Genomic DNA, 25253 nt, shown 5'->3' on the forward strand with positions numbered 1-25253 from the left:
ATTCGTTACCGAAAAACGTCGCTAGGAAAATAGAAAAAGGAAATTTATTTGTAAAAGAATACCGATAGAATTTTGCAGGAATAGGAGGGAGGGGAACCACCGTGCAGGCAGACGTATACACTCAGACAAAAATGGCTTGTTTGCATGGAATGAAAAAAGAAGGGCAGTTGAACTTGGCTATTTGGTCGAACAACTTTAATTTCCCTATGTTTCAAGTGTAAACTGTATTTAAAATTTATTGGACTGTACAGAAGAAGTCCGATATGGTTTCGGAAGCTTAATTGTTTAAAATAAACTACTAGCATTGTAATCGTATACAGGACAGCAACATCGGAATAAGGAGAAAGTTAACAAAGGCTTAAACATATAGGATGTCAACACTAAATGCGTACTCGGTTGGGACGAAATAAAATTAAATCATTCAGACTCCGTTACATTTTTTTCTTTTAATTCCATTCTGAAATAAATTATTTTTCTCGAAATATAAATCAAACGATTCATTAAAAACCTGTGGCCCCACCATAAACGAAAGCTCGGTTCTTCGATGGAGGTGAATCCAGAAAAACGGTTGGAACGCAATCAAGTTACAAAATGATATTTTCATTAACCTATTTATTCAAACGGCAAAAAGATTAAAAGAATAGAGTTCCAATCGGCCCCTTTTTACCCGCGTTGTACATATTGTATCTATCAATGGCCATTATAACTTAAACACATTTGCTTGTTCTGTTTTATTTTTATAAAAATCGTCAATAGAGAAATGTAGGCTTTAGAGCAAATGCAATACAATTTCAGATATAATTAATATTTCATATGGGCATCAATCTTTTAAAAACATTTGATCGGCGCACTGACTATCGAAATTATCCAGGACAATGCTGATATAAACCTTTAATATAAATGATATACATTATTCAAAGATCTGGCAAAAATTGTACACGCGAGAGCGCTTACAAATACAATTTTCCATGTAATTAATATTTCCAAGGGGCATAATTCTTTAAAAATTAAAAACTGAGTTTCAAACATGTCATCGACAATGCTGATATAAACCTAATATATAAGTTTTATAAAAATCTGGCAAGAATTGTACACGAGAGAGAGCTAAAAAGACCGCGGACGGACAAACGGACGGACGCCCGGTATTTCTATGTCTCCCACAACGCATCGCGCGGGGGACAACGATCTTTAAATCATGTTCATCTTAGAGGGGGTCGGCAGGGGGTACCCTTCTCCCACCTTCCGCCCTATCTCCCATTTTTATAAAAAAAAAATTCTCCCACTTATTTTTTGTCTCAACTTGTACGATTCGCTCGTGTATGTAACAACGTATTAGATTTAAGCGAAAGAAATTTATGTGTATTACTGAAAAATTAGAACACCAGGGTTTTCAATATCACAGACTAGTCAAAACATTTACTAAGTTTTATAATTGGTTTAAGGAAATAATTCGTAAATATAACTCAAACATGCAGACATCTTATACGTTCAGGTATTTCACATCCAATCTTTTATGGTAATATTCTTTACAAAGCACAAAAATGTCAGTATTCAGCTCAAAAGCTAACAAAACCTTTAAACAGATTTATAAATAAAGGATATATTTACGATACTGTTGTCAGGTCATTAAAGTTAGCATATTTTGGCGTTAATATTGATTCACTTAAATAGGGTCTTTGCATCGGAATTAAACACATTTATTCTAAAAATCAGTTGTTGGCATGACACGGGTTATGTTCTTCTCATATATTTCATGATGGTATAATACTAAATCCCTAACAGGAGGAATTATGCCTGATATTCATATGATGAAGAAATAATCTTACAATCAGTTTAATTGAAGTCTGGAGCTGGCATGTCAGTAACTGCTACATGTAGTAGTCTGTTGTTATTTATGTATTATTTTCATTTTGTTTATTTTCTTTTATTTCATATTCTGACATGCGACTCGGACTTCTATTCAACTGAGTTTTACTGTGCGTATTAGTGCGTTTGTTTTTTCTACATTGGCTAGAGGTATAGGGGGAGGGTTGAGATCTCAAAAACATGTATAACCCCGCCACAATTTGCGCCTGTCCCAAGTCAGGAGCCGCTGGCCTTTGTTAGTCTTGTATGATTTTTAATTTTAGTTTCTTGTGTAGCATTAGGAGTTTAGTATGACGTCCATTATCACTGAACTAGTATACATATTTGTTTAGGAGCCAGCTGAAGGACGCCTCCGGGTGCGGGAGTTTCTCCTTACATTGAAGACACATTGGTGGCCTTCGGCTGTTGTCTGCTCTATGGTCGGGTTGTTGTCGCTTTGACACATTCCCCATTTCCTTTCTCAATGTTAAGTGTTTATGTAAATTGAAAGGGTTGTTATTTCTGTGTGTGCATAAATTGAAATGTTGGATACACAATAAAACAGCAACTGGCGAATTAACGACACACGAAACCAAAAAAAATCTAGATAACACGTGACTAATGTAGGATAGACGAGTATTGTTTTACTGTTAATTTTTAGTTTAAGTCAAGATTCATTGGTCCTTTGAATCGGAAATTTAATAAGTATATCTAGTATGGCAAGTATTAAATCAATCAAATTATAACATCACAAAGGCATGTTCACAACAAATTTCAGATTATAAAAAACAGCAACATATTTTAGACTCCTAGCACGTATTTGTTAATCTCTAAACTTCTTGTATTTCAGGAGAAAACGAAATTCATTATGAAATAAGGAGATGTGGTATGGTTGCCAATGAGACAACTTTCCATCCTAGTTTCCATCAAAGACCACATGACGTAGATGTTAGCTTGCTTACACTGCTACATTTGAGATCTCCAAATAACCATGCATTCCACTATGAACTTCTTATTAAAAAAAGATATGTTGTCACCAAATGATTTATAAAATAGAAAATCATCATACATGCTAATATATATTTTGCTCCCTAGAGAGAATGCTGGGAGTACATGTATATTGTTTTACCTGTGTCCGTTCGACAGTCCGTTCCGCACTTTGTATATAGGGTTTATATGGCAGATTCTTATGACTACAGTTTTAAACTTAAACTTTTAAATTATGTACCTGGTGTAAGTATAGACATATATGAAAGATGAGCATTTTTTCAGATGTATTTTATGACAGGTTGCTGAATTTGGCATTTTGATAATATATTGCGCCAAATTTTTGTTTACCTATATTGAGGGTGTATTTTTATTATTAGGATCGTTTTTTCAATATAATTTTCCACGAATGACAGAAATAAAATAACAAACACCGTTCAGATCCCGTTACATACTTTTGTTCAATACTTTTGAATTAAAACAACGTTATTCTGTATTCAGTAACGTCACATGTTTTTTGTTGTCAAATTCTAAGCATATCGGTCAACTTTGAAGGCAATGCATCTAAAAAACAAGGATGGTGACATATCTTTTTCTATACATAGATATAGGAAGATGTGGTGTGAGTGCCAATGAGACAACTCTCCAACCAAATAACAAATTTATAAAAGTAAACCATTATAGGTCAATGTACGGCCTTCAACACGGAGCCTTGGCTCACACCGAATAAAAAGCTATAAAGGGTCCCATAATTACTAGTGTAAAACCATTCAAACGGGAAAACCAACGGTCTAATCTATAAAAAAACGAGAAAAGAGAAACACGTATAAATTACATAAACAAACGACAACTACTATACATCAGATTCTTTAGGACTGGTGCAGATATATGCAGCAGGATTAAACGTTTTAATGGTACAAAACCTTCTCCCTTTTTCTGAAACATTAGCCTAACATCACAATATAGAAAACCACATGATAAAATATCAATGGGAAGGCTTAACTCAATCAAGAAACGTAAATTAACATACTATGAACGAATAAATTTGACCTACGATACCTGAATGCAAATGCACAGTTAATAAAATATTAGGGACAAACATTCAAGGCCAACGCATGGATTCAGTACACAATCCTGGATTTTCTTTTTTTTTTAAATTTTTTTCGTATATAAGAACATAACCATCCATTGAAAAATATAAAAAGCTAAGTTAAAAAAAAAAATGCATTTTCCCTATATATCTATATAAATTTGTCACCAAAATTGACGTTTTCTTATAAAAATTACAAAAAAAAAACCAAAATAATGACCCCCATTTTTAATTTCATATTCCGATGTAATTCGATTGAAAGTAACAGTGTGCCAAAATTATTCAGTTGAATTATATCAAAATTATCAAAACGAATAACAGTTTAAATACGAATATCAGTATTTAAACGTGAAAATAACATGGACATGATGGATGGACGAAGAAGTGTGTTATGTCCAGTGGCAAATATTTCATGTAAATAAGGACGAGAACGTGAGTTATTTTGATCTCAATATGGATATTGATTTTGCATGATTAACACGCTGGGCAGGATTTGAAACGTGAAAATTCATAAGGCAACCGAGGTCAACTATGGTAAGCATGGTAAGAACCTTCAGAAAGACGAGCCTTTTTTTTATTATGTGATTACTTGACCGTTTTAAAATGATTTTTTAATTACTAGACCAAACATATCATCATAATTTGATAACCTAGGACTGTATTTTTGATTATTTGATTATCTTGTTTAAAGAAAAATAATAATAATTATGTGATTATATTGGCAAATACTTTGTGATAATGGGATTACTTGGACACCCCCATGAGGGGCATCAAAGACATGTCACCAAATGCGTGCACAATGTTCAGTCATTGCCTAGTAAATACGTACAACGTGCGTAGCTAATCAAAAGCAAATGTCATGTGATGACAAAGTATGGTTTGCTTCTGTCAGGGATCGAACCCACGTACTACCTCCCTCACTTAACGCGAGCACATATCCTCCAAGGCGATTCCCAAGTATGGTTTGCTTCTGTCAGGGATCGAACCCACGTACTACCTCCCTCACTTATCGGGAACACATATCCTCCCAGCCGATTACCATGTCTGGTTTGCTCCTGTTAGGAATCGAACCCACGTACTACCTCCCTCACTTAACACGACCACATATCCTCCAAGGCGATAACCAAGTATGGTTTGCTCCTGTCAGGGATCGAACCCACGTTCTACCTCCCTCACTTAACGCGAGCACATATCTTCCAAGGCGATTGCCAATTATGGTTTGCTTCTGTCAGGAATCGAACCAACATACTACCTCCCTCACTTAACGCGAGCACATATCCTCCAAGGCGATTACCAAGTATGGTTTGTTTCTGTCAGGGATCGAAGCCACGTACTACCTCCCTCACTTAACGCGAGCACATATCCTCCAAGGCGATTACCAAGTCTGGTTTGCTCTTGTCAGGGATCGAACCCACGTACTACCTCCCTCACTGAACGCGAGCACATATCCTCCAAGGAGATTACCATGTCTGGTTTGCTCCTGTCAGGAATCAAACCCACGTACTACCTCCCTCACTTAACACGACCACATATCCTCCAAGGCGATCACTAAGTATGGTTTGCTCCTGTCAGGGATCGAACCCACGTTCTACCTCCCTCACTTAATGCGAGCTTATATCTTCCAAGGCGATTACCAAGTATGGTTTGCTTCTGTCAGGAATCGAACCCACATACTACCTCCCTCACTTAACGCGAGCACATATCCTCCAACGCGAGTACCAAGTATGGTTTGTTTCTGTCAGGGATCGAAGCCACGTACTACCTCCCTGACTTAACGCGAGCACATATCCTCCAAGGCGATTTCCAAGTCTGGTTTGCTCTTGTCAGGGATCGAACCCATGTACTACCTCCCTCACTGAACGCGAGCACATATCCTCCAAGGCGATTACCAAGTATGGTTTGTCAGGGATCGAAACCACTATTTCCAACACTTAACGCGAGCATTTTTCCTCCATGACATCGTGGTAGTTTCAAAAATTTACAACAGACACCTCTTAATCTATATGACCATGTTTAAAGAAAAGAAAAAAACTGATTGAGAGAAATTTAATCTCGTTTTTCAGTTATATTTTAGTCTTGTTTAAAAAAAAAGATGAGGTATGATTGCCAATGAGTTCAAATTAAAAGGATGTAACCAATTCTATGCAATCGTGCGGCCTCAACAATGATAAAACCCATATCGTATAGTCGGCTTTAAATGTTCCCGACATTGAAAATATGAAACAATTCAATTTGAAGAAACTAACGGTAACAAAATAATCTACGAAAAACAATTAGTACAGACATGATCCAACGATAATCACTGAACAACAGGCTCCTTATTTTACATGTTTGCGGGGTTTTGCATGTTTTTGAGCACTCAATCCTCCCCTAACATGGGACAGTGGTGTAACAGCACAATATAAGAACAAACTATAAAAATCAGTTGAAAAAGGCTTAACTCATCAGATCAATACAAATAAGAAAACCCTCAGACATAAACACAGACCGGACGTGGTAGAGTATTTATCCATCACTAATCCCTAAGAACAAATAGAACACTAAGTACAGATCTGAGAGTACTCACAGTAACTGACAGCTATATGTAGTTCGATGCTATAACAACTAACAAAAAATCATGTTTCTAAGATTAAAATATCTATCAGTTCACATCCAAAATCTAATGGATTTAGGATAAAGACCTCATTAACAGTCAGAGAAAAAACATGACCTTGTGCAATGCCAGAGGACCATCACCGTTCAAAAAAGGAAATTAACAATAGGGAAAGAAAAATCATCCCTTTTGTTGTCAATTTTAGTGTAAAGTTTCTTGTGTAAAATTAAAATATCTGAATCTAGGAAATGACAGTTAATGCTGTTGAAATTTGATTTATTTAAAGTAAATTGTTGTGGGTAAATTTCGGCAGTATACTTAAAAATTCTTGATTATTTAACGAAAAGTATCAAGATAACAGTAAGTGTTGTTGAATTTGTCAATTAAATGGAATTTAGACGGATCTTTACTGAGTTTGGCCATACACTGTTATTCATACCAGTACAGGAACAAGTCAAAAGGGCTTAGTTGGTACCTACAATCTGTCGATAAACCTTACTGCTGAAATGTACATACGTGTTTACCCGGAGAAAATTCATGGCTGAATCATCTTATCACACCTCCAGTAAGTATATCTAGGACATTTACCTTTTTCGTTTGAGAAAAATGCCTTACATGAGCTCGAGTTGCAGCAAAAACATTTGCAATTTGATTTATCAAACGACCAATTGATTAAATAGGAAAACTTTTGTGTGATAAAATTGTGTGGAAGTGAAGTGGAAAGAGTGGAAAGGTCAAAACTGTCAACCAAATCAAAAGACTATCAAATCCACTATTTTCATATGTTTTATTACAAAAATAATTATCAATTCTTTAATAGCAGTTCATAAGGAATTCGTTAAATGCACCGACATTCAAGTAGTAGAACACTAACTAGAAGCCGAGATGAATTGATATTATACAGTTGTTTTTTTTTGGTGTAGTTTAGATAGCCAATATATAGAGGGAACCTTCAACTTTGTAAAATGACTCCTTTCATCCACGCATTCCAACATCTATCCAAATCCCGAATGCAAACAAAATCTTATTCGGAAGACTCCATAGACATAGATTCAATTGTATTTATATTACAATATAATGGTAAAGAAGATGCTAGTATAATTACTAGACTTGTAATTGCTTACATCAATCGATATCTCTAGAGATGGACGTATTACTTAATATTCTTTTATAATTTCTAAATTATTTTTCGAAATGTGAATATCAACAATATTGAGACATTTATTCAAATAGGAATTAAGGTTTTTTTTGTCAGATTTCTCTTGTTTACACAATTGTTTACCATAGGATGAAAGAGCAACTATAAATTGACGACACTCTTCTCAATTTATTTTCGACGGTGGACGATATTCAGCATTTCAAACAAAAATATTAATTCTTTGAGAGTGGAAAGTAACCAAGACCATATGATATACTATGTTTAAGTCTGTAGTATTCTCATGATATATATAGCAAATCTTGATATATTTAAATTTGCATATTTGGAAAAGAAAATATATAAGGTATGTAAAAAGTAAAATAACAAAATACCGAACTCCAAGGAAAATTCAAAACGGAAAGTCCCTTAACAATTGGCAAAATCAAAATTAAACGAATAAAAAACAACTGTTATATTCCTGATTTGGTACAGACATTTTCCTAGGTACAAACTGGTGGATTGAACCTGGTATTACAGTAACTAAACCTCGCCCTTGTATGACAGTCCCGTAAAATTCCCTGTATTGACAATAATGTGTGACCAAAGCAAACAGACAATAATAGGTAAACATGTCCAAAATTGGGTATAGCAGTCAATATTGTGTTATTATCTTCATCACTATAAAAACAAACAACTATGTCAACTAAAAAAACACCAAAATGGCATGTCAACACACTATAGACAAAACACATGCCTAACCGTTATAGACAAAGCACAAAGCAAAGCACTACATGGATAAAACTAGAGGACTCCGAGTATCTGACACTATATCAAAAACAGGAGTAGCGAACTTCCTTTATATCAAACTGAATAAAACTGTAAGTGTATGAATCTTTTTAATCTAAAACGATTTTCAAACTGAACTGACATGATTAAACAAAACGATGTTCAAACTGAACTGGACTGAATTATACCTATACCCACTTTTGAGGAGGATAACAAATGTATAGTCAAAGTCACGGCAAAACAAAACGATGTTCAAACTGAACTGGACTGAATTATACCTATAGCGACGTTTAAGGAGGATAACAAATGTATAGTCAAAGTCATGGCAAAAACAAACTTGATAAAACAAAATCATCAGTCTACAAAACACAAAAAGAAAAGTAAAGACTGAGCAACACAAACCCCGCCACAAAGTGAGGGCAATCTCAAATGCTCCAGAAGGGTAAGCAGATCCTGCTCCACATGTGAAAACAGGTAACTTCTTGCATTCCTATTCATTTATATACCGTTTTCTATGGCTTTTTGCCCCTGATAAACAAACCCGGATCCCAAGTATCCCTATGAAAATCATAGAAGATACAGAAAATCCAGCAGGACACACACAATTTGAAAGTTGTTAAATGAATCCTTATAGGAGTTTTTGCGCCTGTTAACGGTTTTTTACACCAAAATATTTTTTTTTTCTTTGTAAAGTATGGTAGGTATGGGTCATGAATTACCACACAAGATTGTTTAGATTCTTTATAAAACTACTGCAACAGGGTTGCTTGCTATTGGTTTCCAGAGAACAAAATCAGTACAGTCATTTAGATGGTGTGATGTCACTTGTTCAAACACACAAATAAGTGGTAAAATGGTAAACAAAAACCCCAAAAAACCAGATTTAATGACGCATACCATGCAGTCAAAGGTTTAAAATGATAGAGAAGCATTACAGTTATCTCTCATCATCGATCGATCAGGTATCACCCATTACCAGGGGCTGAAGTATTCACATAACTGGTAACGTTTAACTAATACGGTTAACAGGTTGTAGCAATGTCCTTTTCCATACCGACCTTGGTATCATTCCGAGACTCCTATATCATCCCTGGTCGCTAGCCGATGGCTCAGATGGGTCAAGGGATGACGTCATGGGCCATACGAAAAAGGGAATGGTCTGATCTTTTGATCAATTATTATACAAATGCTTCAAAAAGTGAAGAAAAAACATATTATTTGGTCTGGCATGGACAAATATTTTTTCCTCCGCAGACATTTTAATCGACGTTTACAAAATCATCAGGAGTCGGACAAAAAAACTTACGACTAAGATTTATTGTAACTATACTAAATTGTTCATGACTTAAGATCAATCTTAATCGTAAGTTTTTTTTTTGTGAAACCGACTCCAGCTCCCTCGTCCGTCAATGTTAGAAACGCCACTGACGTCATTCATAACAGAGCACACTTATCGATTGTTTGCCTGGGCAGAACTAATCGGTGATTTTCCACGGACAGAATTATGACTTGAACAAATCTATTGATTCCATATGCAAAACATAATGGTTGCGTCACAAATATGTGATAGTACATACAATTGAATGCACCTTTTTTTTGTGAAAACTTCGGGTTCATAGTTGTTTCTACAATATTTCATATGTTCGTCCATGTTTTTATTTTATCACCACAAGCCTATATGTTTTTAATATCTAATCTACTTTTCAAGAGTGATATTTTATCACGACATATATTGTCATGGTTACCACTTATAATGTTGACCATGGAGACAATTTCCTATCTTGTCATAATTGCACTCTCTTGAATGATATCTATTAGCGTATGTTATATTCAATACACAACTTTTTTTTTTTTTTTGGTTTCACGAAATAGTACATATTTATTGATGCATTTCATCAGCGATGGTTTCAAGATACCAATTCATTTTACCACTGAGGTGCAATTTTAGATATTGAAGAGCCTTTTTGATTATCGTACACTTTAGCCAAAAATTTCAACATGTTTTAATACAATCAAAACTATATAATTCGGCGCTAAATGTTGAAGTCATTTTGATACAACATTATCAATTGGACATCAAAAATCAAAATAAACTATTATGTACCAGATAGATAATATACAACTTAAGTTCAAACATAATTTTGGTCTTTCTTATGAATATCTTTCCTATATACCTTTAGATAAATACTCATAAGTTTCCAAATTCCGTCAAACTTTCGGTCTTTGGTTATCGTCAGGCTTTTATAACGTGGGCAACTGTTACAAATTACGTATAGATTGACATACTTTTTTAAACGGTCCTTATTAATTCAGGTGATATTGGCAGTACATGTACCTCTGTGACGTTAAAGTCAAATATATCTTTAATATAACACATGATAAATTCGCATGTACAAATGCATGAGTCACGCAATAGACACACGGTCTTCAAAAATATAGAGGTGTCATGCTATATACGTCAAGACCAAGATTGTCTTGAACATTAAAATATTATACAAGGTTTGGCTCCTTCCTCCTCTCCTTAGTCACATATTACCACTCACCCTTTGTAAAGCATGGTGCAATACAAATGGAACCGTTTTTGTTGTTAATTCAAAACTTCCAGGGGTCCACTACTAATAAAGATTAGCGAACCGAAATAGGCTTCTGCGAATTGTAGTTTCCGTTAGAACAATTTATCTAGTCAACTTAAACTATTGCTGTCCTAAACGTTGCATAAAATACGTGAGGATTATAATGTATGCATTAGTTGGATCATGGCATGATTAGGAAAAATGAAAATAAATGAGGTCTTGATTTTTAAATTTGAACTATTCATCAAAGGACAGAGACAACAATAATTGCTTACGTCCACTTCATTTGAACTTTGGTGGATAGTTGTCTCAATTGCAATTATACCACATCTCCTTATTTTTAAATGTATTTTTAAAATATTGAAAATAATGAAAGTGTACGATGTGATTTCCTTAATACCCCAGTCCCACTAGGCCACGATCGCACTACGATCTGTGAAAAAAATGCAAATTCTTATGATCGTGGTACGATCGTGTAGGTCGCTGTAAGGTCGTACCACGGTCGTGGTGAGGTCTTCAAGATCGTGAAGAGCATGGTCAACTTTGAACATGTTCAAAACAATCGTGGTGCGGTCATAGCGTAATTAGGTTGTAGTAGAAGCGTAGTGAGAGTGCACTAAGATCGTAGTAAGATCGCAAAGGTCGCTGTACAATCGTAGCGAAAGCGTGATTTTATTCGGACAGATTGCGCTACGATCTCACAGCGACGTTATCACGACTTCACTACGACCATCACGTTCTCACCTCGACCCAACTACGCTTCTACTACGACTATACCACGCTGTTCACGACTATAGTACGATTCAAGCACGCCCTTGCCGTCCTCATGACGCTATTGTCACGACTTTACTACGTTCACACTACGACCATCATTTTTATTGTCATTTTCACATAAAATATGTAAAAAAAAACTCCCTAGATTTTGTTTGTCTGAATGTATTTATCCATTTGCTCTAACGGCTCAACCATGCTTCTCGTTTTTATATATATTTAATTTAGACCGTTGGTTTTTCCCGTTTATATGGTTTAACATAAGTATTTTTTGGGCCCTTTATAGCGTGCTGTTCGGTTTAAGCCAAGGCTCCGTATTGAAGGCCGTACCTTGGCCTATAAGGGTTTACTTTTATAGATTTTTACGTTGATGGAGAGTTGTCTCATTGGCACTCATACCACAACTTCCTATATATATATTGACTCATCTGTGTCATCTCTGCTATCGTTCACTAAAATATCGTCATTTGAGCTTTATGGACCAGCAATAGGTTGTAATTTAGGTTTGATTGGTCGTTCCGACATCTCTTGATGACAAGTATTATACTACTTATGTGTATAGTATCAGTTTAATTGAAGTCAGGAGCTGGCATGTCAGTTAACTGCTAGTAGTCTATTGTTATTCATATATTATTGTCATTTTGTTTATTTTCTTTAGTCACATCTTCTGACCTCAGACTCGGACTTCTCTTGAACTTAATTGTCATGTGCGTATTGTTATGCGTTTACTTTTCTTCATTGGCTAGAGGTATAGGGGAGGGTTGGGATTTCACAAACATGTTTAACCCCACTATTTTTGCGCCTGTCCCAAGTCAGGAGCCTCTGGCCTTTGTTAGTCTTGTACTATTTTTAATTTTAGTTTCTTTTGTACTATTTAGAGTTAAGTACGGCGTTCATACTTTTCTCCCTCTGCCTCTACATCAACCCTACCACCACGCCCACGTGTTCTAATAGATTTTGATGGCATGCCTGTATTGTTTCCAAGAAATCTCCGTTTTAATCAGAAATAAAAGGAATAGAACTATATTGATATGAAACACGATATTGACGGTATTGCTGAGAACGTAATAAGATCGCGGTATGAACGTAGTATAATCGTGGTAAGAACGTGCTATAATCGCAGTAAGATCGTGTTGCAATCGGATAACTCGTGGTATGGTCGTAGTGAGAACGTGAAGAGCGTAGAAAGATCTTTATAAGCGTAGTGAGGTCGCAGAATAAGCGCGGTGAGAACGTGGTTTAATCGTAGCGGGATCGTTGTAGAAGCGTTATTAGGACGTAGTAGCATCGTGAAAGCAACGAAAATTAACATTTTCATGCCGCTCATACCGCGACCTCACCACGATCTAAATTTATTTTAGATCGCGGTGAGCGTGGTGCGATCGTGGTCTAGTGGGACTGGGGCTTTAGGAAAAGAAACAACCACTGCGTACGAGTACAGAATCATAGTCTCCTAAACATCTCCAGTCTGGTATTAGGGGAAGGTTGTCCTTTTCGATCCTCTGTGCTAACATAACCTACTCACTTGATAATTTGCTAAATATGTTATCCTTTTAAATGTGGCTGAAATGTTTTATCACTCGAAGTGTAAAGCAACTGCAAGATACTTCAAGCAGTCGATAGATGAAGGTAAATCTATATCATTTATTCGCTAGCCATAAGATCTATGGACGATCCAAATCAAAAGTACGTCAGTATTCAATGTAGTAGATACTTAACAAGCAGTTATCGATTAAGCAAGGGATTCGAAGTACTTCCTTAGCTCAATCGGTTCGGTTGCTGACTTGTCACACAGAGGTTCCACAGGAGGCAATGTGTTTTTTTAGTGAAAATCATGCTCTTCGTTTACAACCGTAGTTCATCAACGATACTTGAGTAATCACTGTCTTACGATCATGACACTACGTGCAAATTGGGGTTAACAATGTGTAAGTGGGTAGCTGTGTCAAGTATAATGGAATTATTGTAAACACAAAACATTCTTATATCTAACGTATTTGAAAAATATGTTGCCAATCATTTTATCTTTATCAGTCAAAAGATAAACTATTATACAAGGCACAATCCGGATTAAGATCAAGTCACTCATTCCAAAGGATTGTCTGTAGAACAAGAAAAACAAAACAAAACAATACAGTATACAAAAATGTTAAAAAGACTGTTACATATCATTTATAGTAAACAAAAAAGAAGCTATATGAAAATTATGTTTTAATCGACTTTGTATAAGCCTCACTACCGCTATAATTTTTAGTTTGTTCTTAAGTATGTTTTTTTGTGATTATTATTATTATTATTATTATTATTATTATTATTATTATTATTATTATTATTATTATTATTATTATTATTATTATTATTATTATTATTATTATTATTATTATTATTACTTACTCCCGTTCTGATATATCGCGCATCAAAGATCTAACGAAACCCGATAGAGAGGTCAAATTTTGTGACATAAATTTACGAAATATTTATTTGAATAACATTTATTTTTCGTCCAATCAGAATTGATCTCTTAAATGAATTGATGCGCGACATATCAGAACGGGAGCAACTGTAGGATTTAATTTAAATTAGATTGTTATTTCTTAATATTTAATTGACATCTACACTGGGGTTTTTTTTCCGGCAAAAACTTCAACAACTTCCATGTTTTGCATTTATATAAAGACAAAGAAAAAACTTAAAGTTATTCGCTGTGATAAAGGTTAAAGGATAATCACTTGCCTGAAACTATATATTCAAATATATCAAGTAAGTGTGCATGACTCATTCTACATCTATTTCAACAAATGTTTAGCTGAAACTACTTACCAATCTCATGTCCTTGCCAACTAATGTGTTCGTCCCTACTTTCAGTTCTCATCATTCTCTTGACAAGCTCTTGAACACAACTATTGGATGGTTCAGATTTCTGTAAGACATCCCTAAACAAATGGAAGGTAGAATATGGTCGTTCAGTCAAGATATCCAGTAGAACCTTGTTACGTTCAAGTTGTGTGGTTGGTTTGATAATTTCTTCTCTGTCCTCTATCATTATAATACATCTGGAAATGAGGTTATCTAAAACCATCTTGTCAAGTACTGTGTTATCTAATAATTCATCATAGTAACCAGTAAGGTCATGGTGTTTCTGATCTAAAATACATATAAACTGATGTTTTTAAATTATCACTGAAAGATATTCACGGAATACCCAGCAAGTTAGTTGAAATGATATTTTTGTCTTTTATTTGCAATACCCCGTTTCACAACCTAAAAAACTATATCAAGGGGTATGAAAATAACAGTTGACATGTACAAATGTAATGTGTTCTCTTTGTCTATAATTTAATGACTTTTAACTGCCTTCCCGACCTTACTCATGTCACATGAGAGTGAAAAGAAGAATTACAAGCCATAGGTTGTTAATTCACCAGTTCTTATATTAACTATTTGTTCCCTTCATTGTAACATATTTTTCGGCTATCATATATAGTTATATACATTTTTGGTGCATTTTTGTAAAAAAACTATATGTATAACATTATCAGCAGCAGTAGTCAGCAGTTGTCAGCACTTTTTTGTTGCCATGAAACATAATTGATTAATACTTTTTCGGTAATGTTGGGCTTACAAAATATTGAATTTTCTAAAACACGAAAACAATTTTTCTATGCCCAGTAATAATTGCTTAAGAACATTTAGACACACCTTAGGCTATGTTTGGGTCTAAATAATTTTCAACTCGTTTGTGTCTTCCAACTGTTATGATTGAATGGCCACTGATAAGTTTTTTTGTGTAGACGAAACTCGGGGTTATTAACACATTAAATACGATTATCATTTTCCGACTCAGAATTCAACCAATAAAAAACCCGGTTGAGCGTTTTGAGCACACATGTGTGTTTGTTTCGTTCACCAGTTTTGAAGAAACAGATTACCGTTACAATGAATAACATGTACAAAGCAAGGCAAATAAAATGTCAAGTTATGCATGAACACAGATCTGAAATAATTTTACCTTTGACATCACTTTGTGTTTGTTTTTGCGTTGTTTCTTCTTTCAGATTGACTTGTATCTTCTCGGATTTCTAAAACATAGTAGTTGCATCTTTATTTTTATTTAACATTTGAATTTTAACGCATCCGAAAATAAACAAATTTAATATTGTCAGGAACATGTGTCCACAAGACACACTATATTAGATCCATGTTCAGTCAACTGTAAAATATTGGTTAAAGAAACGAAAGTCATTATTAAAAGCGCAAACTCGAGATCTAGAATATATTTTCATCTGGGAGATCTTGGAAATGATAGGTACATAATTACGTAATTACATAATGACAGTTGCAATCATCTCTCTTGCTGAAAGGTTTGTTCTTAACCATTAATGTCAATGTATGGATCATGTTGATGTCTGGCATAATATAAGGAAGACTTTTCTGTATCAATGGAATTATGCAAGAGGTTTTATGCTGCTTGATTTATATATCCAAATATATGAAGCGGATCACGAAACTAAGAGATATAGGAGCAAAATATCAATGTAAACAACATGTTATGAATTTTGTAAGTGTAAAACAAAAATCAATTGAACAGATGTTTGCTCCTCCATTTTTTTATTTTTTGCCTGATTTTCGCAATCCTCTGGTTTTATTTATGTATTGTTATTGAAAGATTTTGCCCATTAACCCCTACTTTTCTTTTCATAATTTTATTACATAAAATTTACAAAGCCATATTTCAAAATTTTATAAAATTCTTGTTATTTTTTCATAGCTTTTGAAACAAATAAAGTGCCAATGTTAAATATATGAAAAATCTAAAGAGAATTAATTCCCGCCAAATTTTCAATGGCTTTTATCTCGAAAACAAGCACCCTCCATTGTTTCTACTTTTTTAGTTTCTTTATTGATATACTATCAACTCATAATAGTCTTTCAAAAGCTTGTTATTTTTTAACAGAGTAGCGAACATCTTTAACGAAGAATATATCCTCGTGGACCACCACAAGAGGTATAAACCCAGTCCTGTAAAAAATGAATAACAAAGGGCCACGTGACATTCTTTATTCTTCAGTAGTAACTTAAATCGGACCTGAACACCGGTCATTGGCAGACTCGTTCATGTTAATTGCCGTTTGAGCTTGTTTTTTTTCTGTTTAGAGTGATGTTCCGTAATAAAACGCATGCGTGATTCGGACTTCTCTATTTGTACATAGTGGATATTTTCCAGTTAAACATTTCCTTGTGCTAATTTAAATTTTTATTGCAGTTAGGTCGTTGAATTGGCTGCCATATATTTCGTTAAATGATCATATTATAAAACTTTATTTTGTATTCATATACTAAAAAATTGCATCACTGAAATAAATGGAAGTGACATACAGTTATAACTATATCTGATCTTTAGAAATCGTACATTAACTTGAGTTTTCTATAATCAATGCAATTGATGATTTTTTTTAAATACATGATATCTCAATGAAACAAACTAATTATTGAAAAACTATGGCTCAAATATTATCGCTGTCGCAATCAATACACCTGTCCCGCGGGCAGCCTATATATCACGATAATGACTTTTATCTAATTTAGTTATTATAGATGCAAAGGACTTTTTTTAACATTCTATTGATTAAAAAAGAAGCCGTACAACCCTTGTCAGTCCTTCTTGTTCTTGTGTATCCTTCTGTTTAGTCAGAGGCAAATTGTGTACCACAGAAGACTTCCCAGACTGTGATAGTGACACTGTACTAGGCTTCGAGCCAGATGGAGCTAGAGACATTGTCGAAATATCAGCTTTCGTAATGTAACTAGGCACATGCGTGTCCTTTCCTAAAAAATTGAAATAAAGTAAAAATCAAAGCATCGGTTGTTGAAAAATAATACATTTTGACAAGGGTTTTCTTTCGAGCTTTGAACATCATTTATGTTGCATCAACCTGGAAATATATACTCCATAAGAAGCCACTACTGAATCTCAAATCATTTTGCGTCTTCTTTGTTTTGAACAAACCCGTATTTTAAAGTTCTAGATATTATTTAAGTCAGGTTTAACAACTCTAAGTTCGGTGACCCAAGGGATCTTTTACGTCCTAAGCTTTATGAATAATGAGAATGTTTGTGAAATCGATATCAATACAATCAATGTATCCAACTTGAAGGTTCTTTTAAACAATGAGTGAAAGATATCATAGGAACATTCAAACTCACACGTGGAAATTCAACTGACAACGAACGCCATGGCTATAAAACAACCAGAAAAACAGGCACACAATATTACATAACAATAACAATGAATAAAGAAAACTAAAGACTAAGTAACATGAACCCCACCAAAAACTTGGGGTGATCTTGAAGGCTCCCGAAATAGATTTATAATTTATCAATAATACCTTCCTTTGACAACTGTTTCAGGAGTAAAGAAGATGAGTGTTAGGAGTTAGGAGGGGTACATTCGGAATGCTTAGGAATGAGTTATGATAATGTATAGCTTTTACATGTAAATTTTACTAAATTGCGATTTGAACAACGTTGAGGACACAAAATGCGAGAAAACGACACAAGTTTACAAACAATATATGAGTGTATCAACCCAAAAGACGCTGTCAGGTTAAACACCGAGTAACGTATTTGCATTGTGAAAAAAAAACTCATCATAGAAACCAGGATTAAATTTTGTAAGTATGCCAGACATGTGTTTCATCTACAAAAGACTCATCCGATTCAGTGACGCTCGAATCCAGAAAAGTTAAAAAAGATAAATATACCTCCTTTTTTTAGATATTAAATTCGATGAATTTTAAAAGAAGATTGTATCAACACCATCGAAATAGTAGTATCATGTGTCCTTGGTATTCTCTTTTATCTATTTAATATTACCAGCAATTGATTTTTTTTTATAAAACTTAAGTTCCACTTATGGGAATGAAAACAAAATCTCCAAATAACATTAATAAAGATTAGGCGTACAGAAAGAACAAAGTCTATTCCACGTATATGTTATTAGATGTATGAGTACAGTATTTGCTTTCTATGACTTTAAACGTACAGTCAAATTGATATTATTTAATATAAAATCTCTAACGTTTTGATGAATGAACATAATTGAATATAATAGTGCTTATCCCTCTTTAGTTAAATAAAACATTTGTTAGTTTACTTTCTTTCTTTCTTTCTTTCTTTCTTTCTTTACAGTTAAGAGTATAATAATTTGATATCAGAACAGATATAAGACTATATATGTTGTATGTCTCCATCAAAGTCTCAAGTAGCAAAAGTAATCCATGACAGGTCAAAGTACGGCCTTATATTTTTGTAACTCTCCAAACTATTGATAGTCTTCCTACCTTCTCAAGAAACAAAAATATGGATGCTGAGGATGCTGAAGACTGCGTGAAATACAAGAACAGTATGTTTCAAGTTATCCAAATGAATCTTTAACACAAGTAAAAGTTACGAACAAAAACATGTGCAAAACAACAACAAATTTTAATTTCCGTCTGCTCCTTAATTTGATGACATTATTGAATGTAAATTAATATCCACAGGACTTAATTCTAAAACAAACAGACACTGTTGCATATTATTTCATAGTATTACACACATGGCTTACCTGGATCTTTAACCCATTCAAGGAGCGAGTTTTTGAACTGCCGCACATGTATCGATTTCTTTGCCATTCCAACTTTCTCCATGATGTCTTTAAATTTATCATCGTCTGATTCAGATAACTGCAGTACATTGCATTCACCTGGAACAACGTGTAAAGGCAATATAAAATAAAATATGTGCTAGAACTTCAATATATATGTATACGTGACTGTATCTCACGATTCTTTACGATATATAATAATGTTAATCTACAATCAATTCCATGTTCATGCCCTACTGTGTAACAACTCTAGATTTTACTGACGAGAAAATGTAACACTAAGTCACCGAAAGCTGACTGTTAGTTCCGTCTATGTCAATTATTTCCCACTTGTTATTTTAACTACCCCTACTTTAGAAACCTTGTGAACTATGTCTATATATTTTTTTGAATTAATCAAGTAACCTTTGAAATAGATGCAATTGATTCAATATTTTTTTTACTGTACCTTGTCTAATAAAACTGTCATAATACTGTAGAAGGCTCGCTCTTTTTAAAACACAATAAAGTTGCCATTCTAGCAAGTTCTGAGGTTGATTTGTTGCCATTTTGATTAACCAATTATCTAAAGAAAAAAACAAGTTATAAACACTGCCAAGCTTATAATATATCAAATTAATTAATGATTAATAAATAAACTCTTGTTTTTTTTTTAAACAAGTGTCAACTTTCAAACTTAAAGTTAAAAACCAGGCCAGCTGTGCCAGAACAAAATAGGCAAAGAACATTAAAGAAGCAATTATATCAAGTGTTTTTAAACAATGATCCTTATCTTTCATCTGTTAATGAATTATTTGGGATACTGTGGATTCATTTATTTTCGTGGGTACTAATTTTCGTGGATTAAGGAAAACCTGCATGTTCGTGGTTATTTTTTTTCGTGGTTTTGCCAAAGTCTGCGTACAAGCCTATAAACAATTTGTTATTCGATGAACATATAATTTCGTGGTTCAGCTGTACCCACGAAAGCCACGAAAATTGGTATCCAACGAATAATAATGAATCCATAGTATTATAATAGAATATGTGAAACAATGCCCTGTCCTGGCAAGAACATATTAACACTTTTACTCGACAATCATTTAGTCGTAAATTCTTATTTAGTTTAATTTAATGCAGATAAAGAAAGAGTTTTCATACAAATGGAACAGTCCTTTACCCCTGTTAAAATATCGTAAATCGATTGAAAAATAATAAAATAAAAGGTAACAAATAAAAACTGATGGAATCACATGAACGCCCACATGAATGGTAGATAGTTGTGACATTGACCTTCATACTGCATGTCATTACCTTATAATGATACTGAATTTCTAGGTAGAAACTCACCTCAAGACCTGCATTAAATTAAATTCTGATGTGAAAGTCTTTTAGATAGATAAGTTTATAAGTTTGCCATTAAAGTGCGAGGTTTGGCATGCCACAAAACCAGGTTCAACCCACCACTTTTATTCCCCTTTAAAAGTGTCCTGTACCAAGTCAGGAAGATGGCCATTGTTATATTATTGTTCGTGTCTGTGTGTGTTGCATTTTAACGTTGAGTCGTTTGTGTTTTCTCTTATTTTTGAGAAATTGAGATAAGACATGGCACGGTACTTGTCTATCCCAAATTCATGTATTTGGTTTTCATGTTATATTTGTTATTCTCGTGGTGTTTTGTCTGATTCTTGGTCCGTTTCTGTGTGTGTTACGTTTCGGTGTTATGTCGTTGTTCTCCTCTTATATTTAATGCGTTTCCCTCGGTTTTAGTTTGTTACCCCGATTTTGTTTTTTGTCCATGGATTTATGAGTTTTGAACAGCGGTATACTACTGTTGCCTTTATTTATTTGTATTCATAATTTAATGCATTAACTAAGTACTCCCCTTACACCAAAAGGTACTTACACTAGGTACGTGAAATAGATAAGTATCATGTTATGCATACATAACACACCTTACAAAGTTACACTTAACAAAATGTCGCAATAAGAAATAGGACGACATTATTATACTAATATCGAAAGTTAAACAGACTGCCTTTGAGAGGAGACACTGATATCCTCTAGATCAAACAAAAATATCTATAGTGTGCATGTTGTGTATATAAACTCATCATAGAGATCAGGATTAAATTTTCTATTTACACCAAACGCGCGTTTCGTCTAAAAAAACTTATCAGTGACGCTCGAATCCAAAGAAAGTTAAAAAGGCCAAATAAAGTACGCAGTTGAAGAGCATTGATGACCAAAACTCCTAAAAATATTTCCAAACACAGCTTAGGTAATCCATTCCTGAGGTAGGAAAACCTTAGTATTTCAAAAACTCTAAATTTTGGTAAACAGTTCATTTCAAAACTATGACCATATCAATTATCATTCATGTCAGCACAGACGTGCTTACTACTGGACTGGTGATACCCTCGGGGAATTAAAACTCCACCAACAGTGGCTTCGACCCAGTGGTTGTATTTACGCCAGACGCGCGTTTCGTCTACAAAAGAATAAGGTTTTTTCACAATGACATCGATGGAGCAGTTTTTGTATATCTTAGTCCAAAGTTGAACATTTGTTTACAATCAAGGAAATATTGTCAGTGATGTATTGTTAAAATGCGTTTCAATTTAATAAAGAAGGAAATGTCCCAAATGAAAAGATTTGATTGAATACGTGAATAAAGAAATACCTTTTTTATTCAGTCAAATCTTTGTATATGGGACAGTTCTTTCTTTATTAAATTGAAACAATGTTCAACTTTGGAAAATGACATTGTGTTTGTTCATTGTGTGATTGCCGTGAACGAATTCTTAAACATGGAAGATGTTACAGATTTTAGTATCATTTTCCTGTCGATAGAGAACACATATTTTAGGTTTTTATTATATATGTTAAGTAAAATTTCTTTGCTAATTCTGCTTCATAGACATTCACGAGCGTAATGTAAAAATTACATATAACGAGAAAAAAAAAAGTAAATGTTGAATTTCTACAAATACATTGAAAGCTGATTAATCGAAAACTTATATTTGAAAATATGTAATCTGTTTTTAATCTTAATGACGCCCATTTGCGATGAACTAGTACACATTTTTGGTTAGGTACTAGCTAAAGCCCGCTATTTGTTTGTTTGGTTTTATGATCTTTTGATGGCAATAGGTTGTGTTTTGCTCTTTTGATGGCTTATTGTCTGTTGGACACTCATGTTTCCGTTCTAGATTCAATGTTGCCGATATAAAACACAGAATAGAGTTGATGTTGTCTTGGATGTATCTTTTTAAATTGGTTTATGTCTTTACAAATTAAAATTGCTGATATTATGATTCTGTAGGTGTCTACGATTATTCCCAATGTTATCAAAAGATATATAATACAACTATGTCGTATCAAAACATTAAGTCAATTCGCAACTGATCAAGATACATTATAATGTAAAGTGAACAATTCAAATTTACAGAATTGAATATAATGTAATAAATAGCTAAGCAATGACTTTATTTGTCAAGAATAAACTTGACATAGACTTTGTATTGCTAAATTTATGTCATCATAAGTCATCATGCATATATATTCTTTCTTAAGTCAACATTTGACAGTCGAATAAAATTTTATAAGAAATTTCTGTAGATTTGTAAGTTGTTACTACCAAATGATAGACGGATAAAATATATTTGATACCTAATATTTCGGTTCAAAGTTATATATACAGGTAATGTTTATTGGTAAAGGTTTTCAGATTTCCACAACAATAGGGTGCGAATTAAGGCTATTTTTTGCCTGATTAAATCAAATATGTAATAAAAAATATAAAATATGCTACTTTTTGAGTTAAATGAGATCGAAATTTTGTATATTTGCTCAAAATTCGGATTGGTGGACGTATTTTCCGTTTCGGGAGAGAGACAAAACTTGTTTTGTTTTAAAAGATAAACACAAATTGTTTTTTGTTAAATAATTTGTAATTTCTGTATTTTATAAGTTTTCTAAACATTAATGCATTTTTTATTCAGAAATAACTCATATTTGTCAAATGGTCAGAAATTGAGAAAAAGAAACGTCATTGTTTGCTGTATCTTTATCAAAATTTTAAAAAAATGCACTATTTACTTAGTTTTATAAAATTTGGTCCACTTAATCTCCCTGCAAAATGAAACAAAATGTCGACTTAAAAATTAGCGGTCCATGCACTCGTTTTCAAATTAGATCAGTTTGAATGATAAAAGTCAGTCGAAAAATGCATCGTTTTCCGATATGTCACAGTTTGACGTCGCGAAAATAACATTTTACGTTAGCAAGGTCATTACCTCCCTTGTAACTGAATCGTATGCTCTTAAGTCTGTCCAAGGATTTTCATGAACTTCAAAAGTACAGCCGAAAAGTTTATTTTTGCTATATCTTATGTGCACACATTATATAAAAGCCTTAACATTAAACAAGCCAAAATCATGTATTGTAATTATCGCTCTGTTGCATTAAAAGTAATTATATCTCTAGGTTAGATATGTTATAAAACGATCTGTAAAGTTCGTCTATTGTACTGTGTTGTTGTTCCCAACAAACTCCAAGCAATTGCATAAATATAATCTACAAATATTACCCCTCCCCTTTTTTTTCAATTTTCTTTTAAGAACGGCCTATCTTGTTTAAAATGAAACATACAGAAATCATAATATGGAAAATATGTACTTACAAATACAAAAATAGAACTCAGGCAAATAAAAATTCCATAAAAAAAAACAGAAGAATTCGCATGAACTCCAAAAGGAATGCGACGTAGTATTTCCAGAAGGTAGAAAGTGAAATCATTACAATGCTGCACTCTGAGGAAAATTCATGCGGAACAACCTTAATCAAATGGCGCAATCAAATGTTAAAACACCCCAAACAAATGGACAACAGCTGGACTATTACTTCGTACATGCAGTAGAAAATGGCAGGTTAAATCTGGTTTTATAGCTAGCTTAATCTCTCACTTTTATGAGTGACAGTGGCATACAATTCTATTATATTGAGAAAAACGTGTGAACAAAACAAACAGGCATAAAAGGTAAAAATGTCAAAAATAGGAGAAACAGCTGTTTACATTGTGTTATTATCTTAATCACAGTAAAAACAAGTAGCTAAGCGTCTACTGCTATGCATGCATCACATGATTCTCGAATCTTACTCTGTCAGAATGTCCATACTAGTTTATTTGTATATTTGGAATAGGACACACTCGGTAAAATGTAGGTTGACGGCAGTCGTTATTTTACTAATATAAGACCGAACTAGCGACCGAGACCCCTCTGATTGGTCGACCAATTCCTGATGATATCCTAAAAATCATGATGGCAAACCCGTTAGTAATACAGATTCTACAGATACAGCCAACTACACACCATATATTTTTACCTTTGGGAAAAGTTGGTAAAAGTAATATCATTTATTGTTCGACATACCTGACTTGATAACTTATCGCTTGTAATTTGATGACGAATACATCACTAAAAGGAGAGGGTTTTTTGGGTGTTTTTTCCCAGCCTTTCTTTTTGAATTGAAGCTCTTCTGTTGATCTTCTTTTAATATTTGTTTTCAAAATTTATTTATATTTTAAATATTTTTTTATGAATAATGTTTAATATTTTTTACGGTTTCTATTTTGTTTCTATTGAAACAGTATGTCTTTAACCTTTTTTTTCAAGTTGAATTTTTTTTTTAAATAATTCGGCAAGAGAACGCATATGTATAAAGTTATCTTCTTAGCCTAAGGAATGATTGTGTATTGTTTACATAACCACTGTAAGTCGATACCTTCCTCGTGAATTCTTTTTCCGCTATGGTAACTTCAGCTCCATTCATTTCAAGTATAG

General features: G+C 33.6%; 1 protein-coding gene across 2 annotated transcripts in view; it reads right to left on the bottom strand.

Moving 5' to 3' along the window:
- The window catches only part of LOC143076400 (uncharacterized), a 263485-nt gene that overhangs the window by 205811 nt on the left and 32421 nt on the right, over window positions 1-25253 (bottom strand). Inside the window, exons 2-6 of one of the 2 annotated variants that reach the window (XM_076252146.1) lie at window positions 19877-19993; window positions 19390-19527; window positions 17428-17609; window positions 15793-15862; window positions 14604-14927 (exon numbers count right to left, since the gene is read on the bottom strand). In XM_076252146.1, the coding sequence (XP_076108261.1) occupies window positions 14604-14927; window positions 15793-15862; window positions 17428-17609; window positions 19390-19527; window positions 19877-19976 (814 nt within the window). In that variant the 5' untranslated portion in view covers window positions 19977-19993. The remainder of the gene's footprint in view (window positions 1-14603; window positions 14928-15792; window positions 15863-17427; window positions 17610-19389; window positions 19528-19876; window positions 19994-25253) is intronic. The other variant, XM_076252147.1, reaches the window with a different exon arrangement.

The sequence above is a fragment of the Mytilus galloprovincialis genome, chromosome 5 (assembly GCF_965363235.1).
Source record: "Mytilus galloprovincialis chromosome 5, xbMytGall1.hap1.1, whole genome shotgun sequence".
Lineage (NCBI taxonomy): Eukaryota > Metazoa > Mollusca > Bivalvia > Mytilida > Mytilidae > Mytilus > Mytilus galloprovincialis.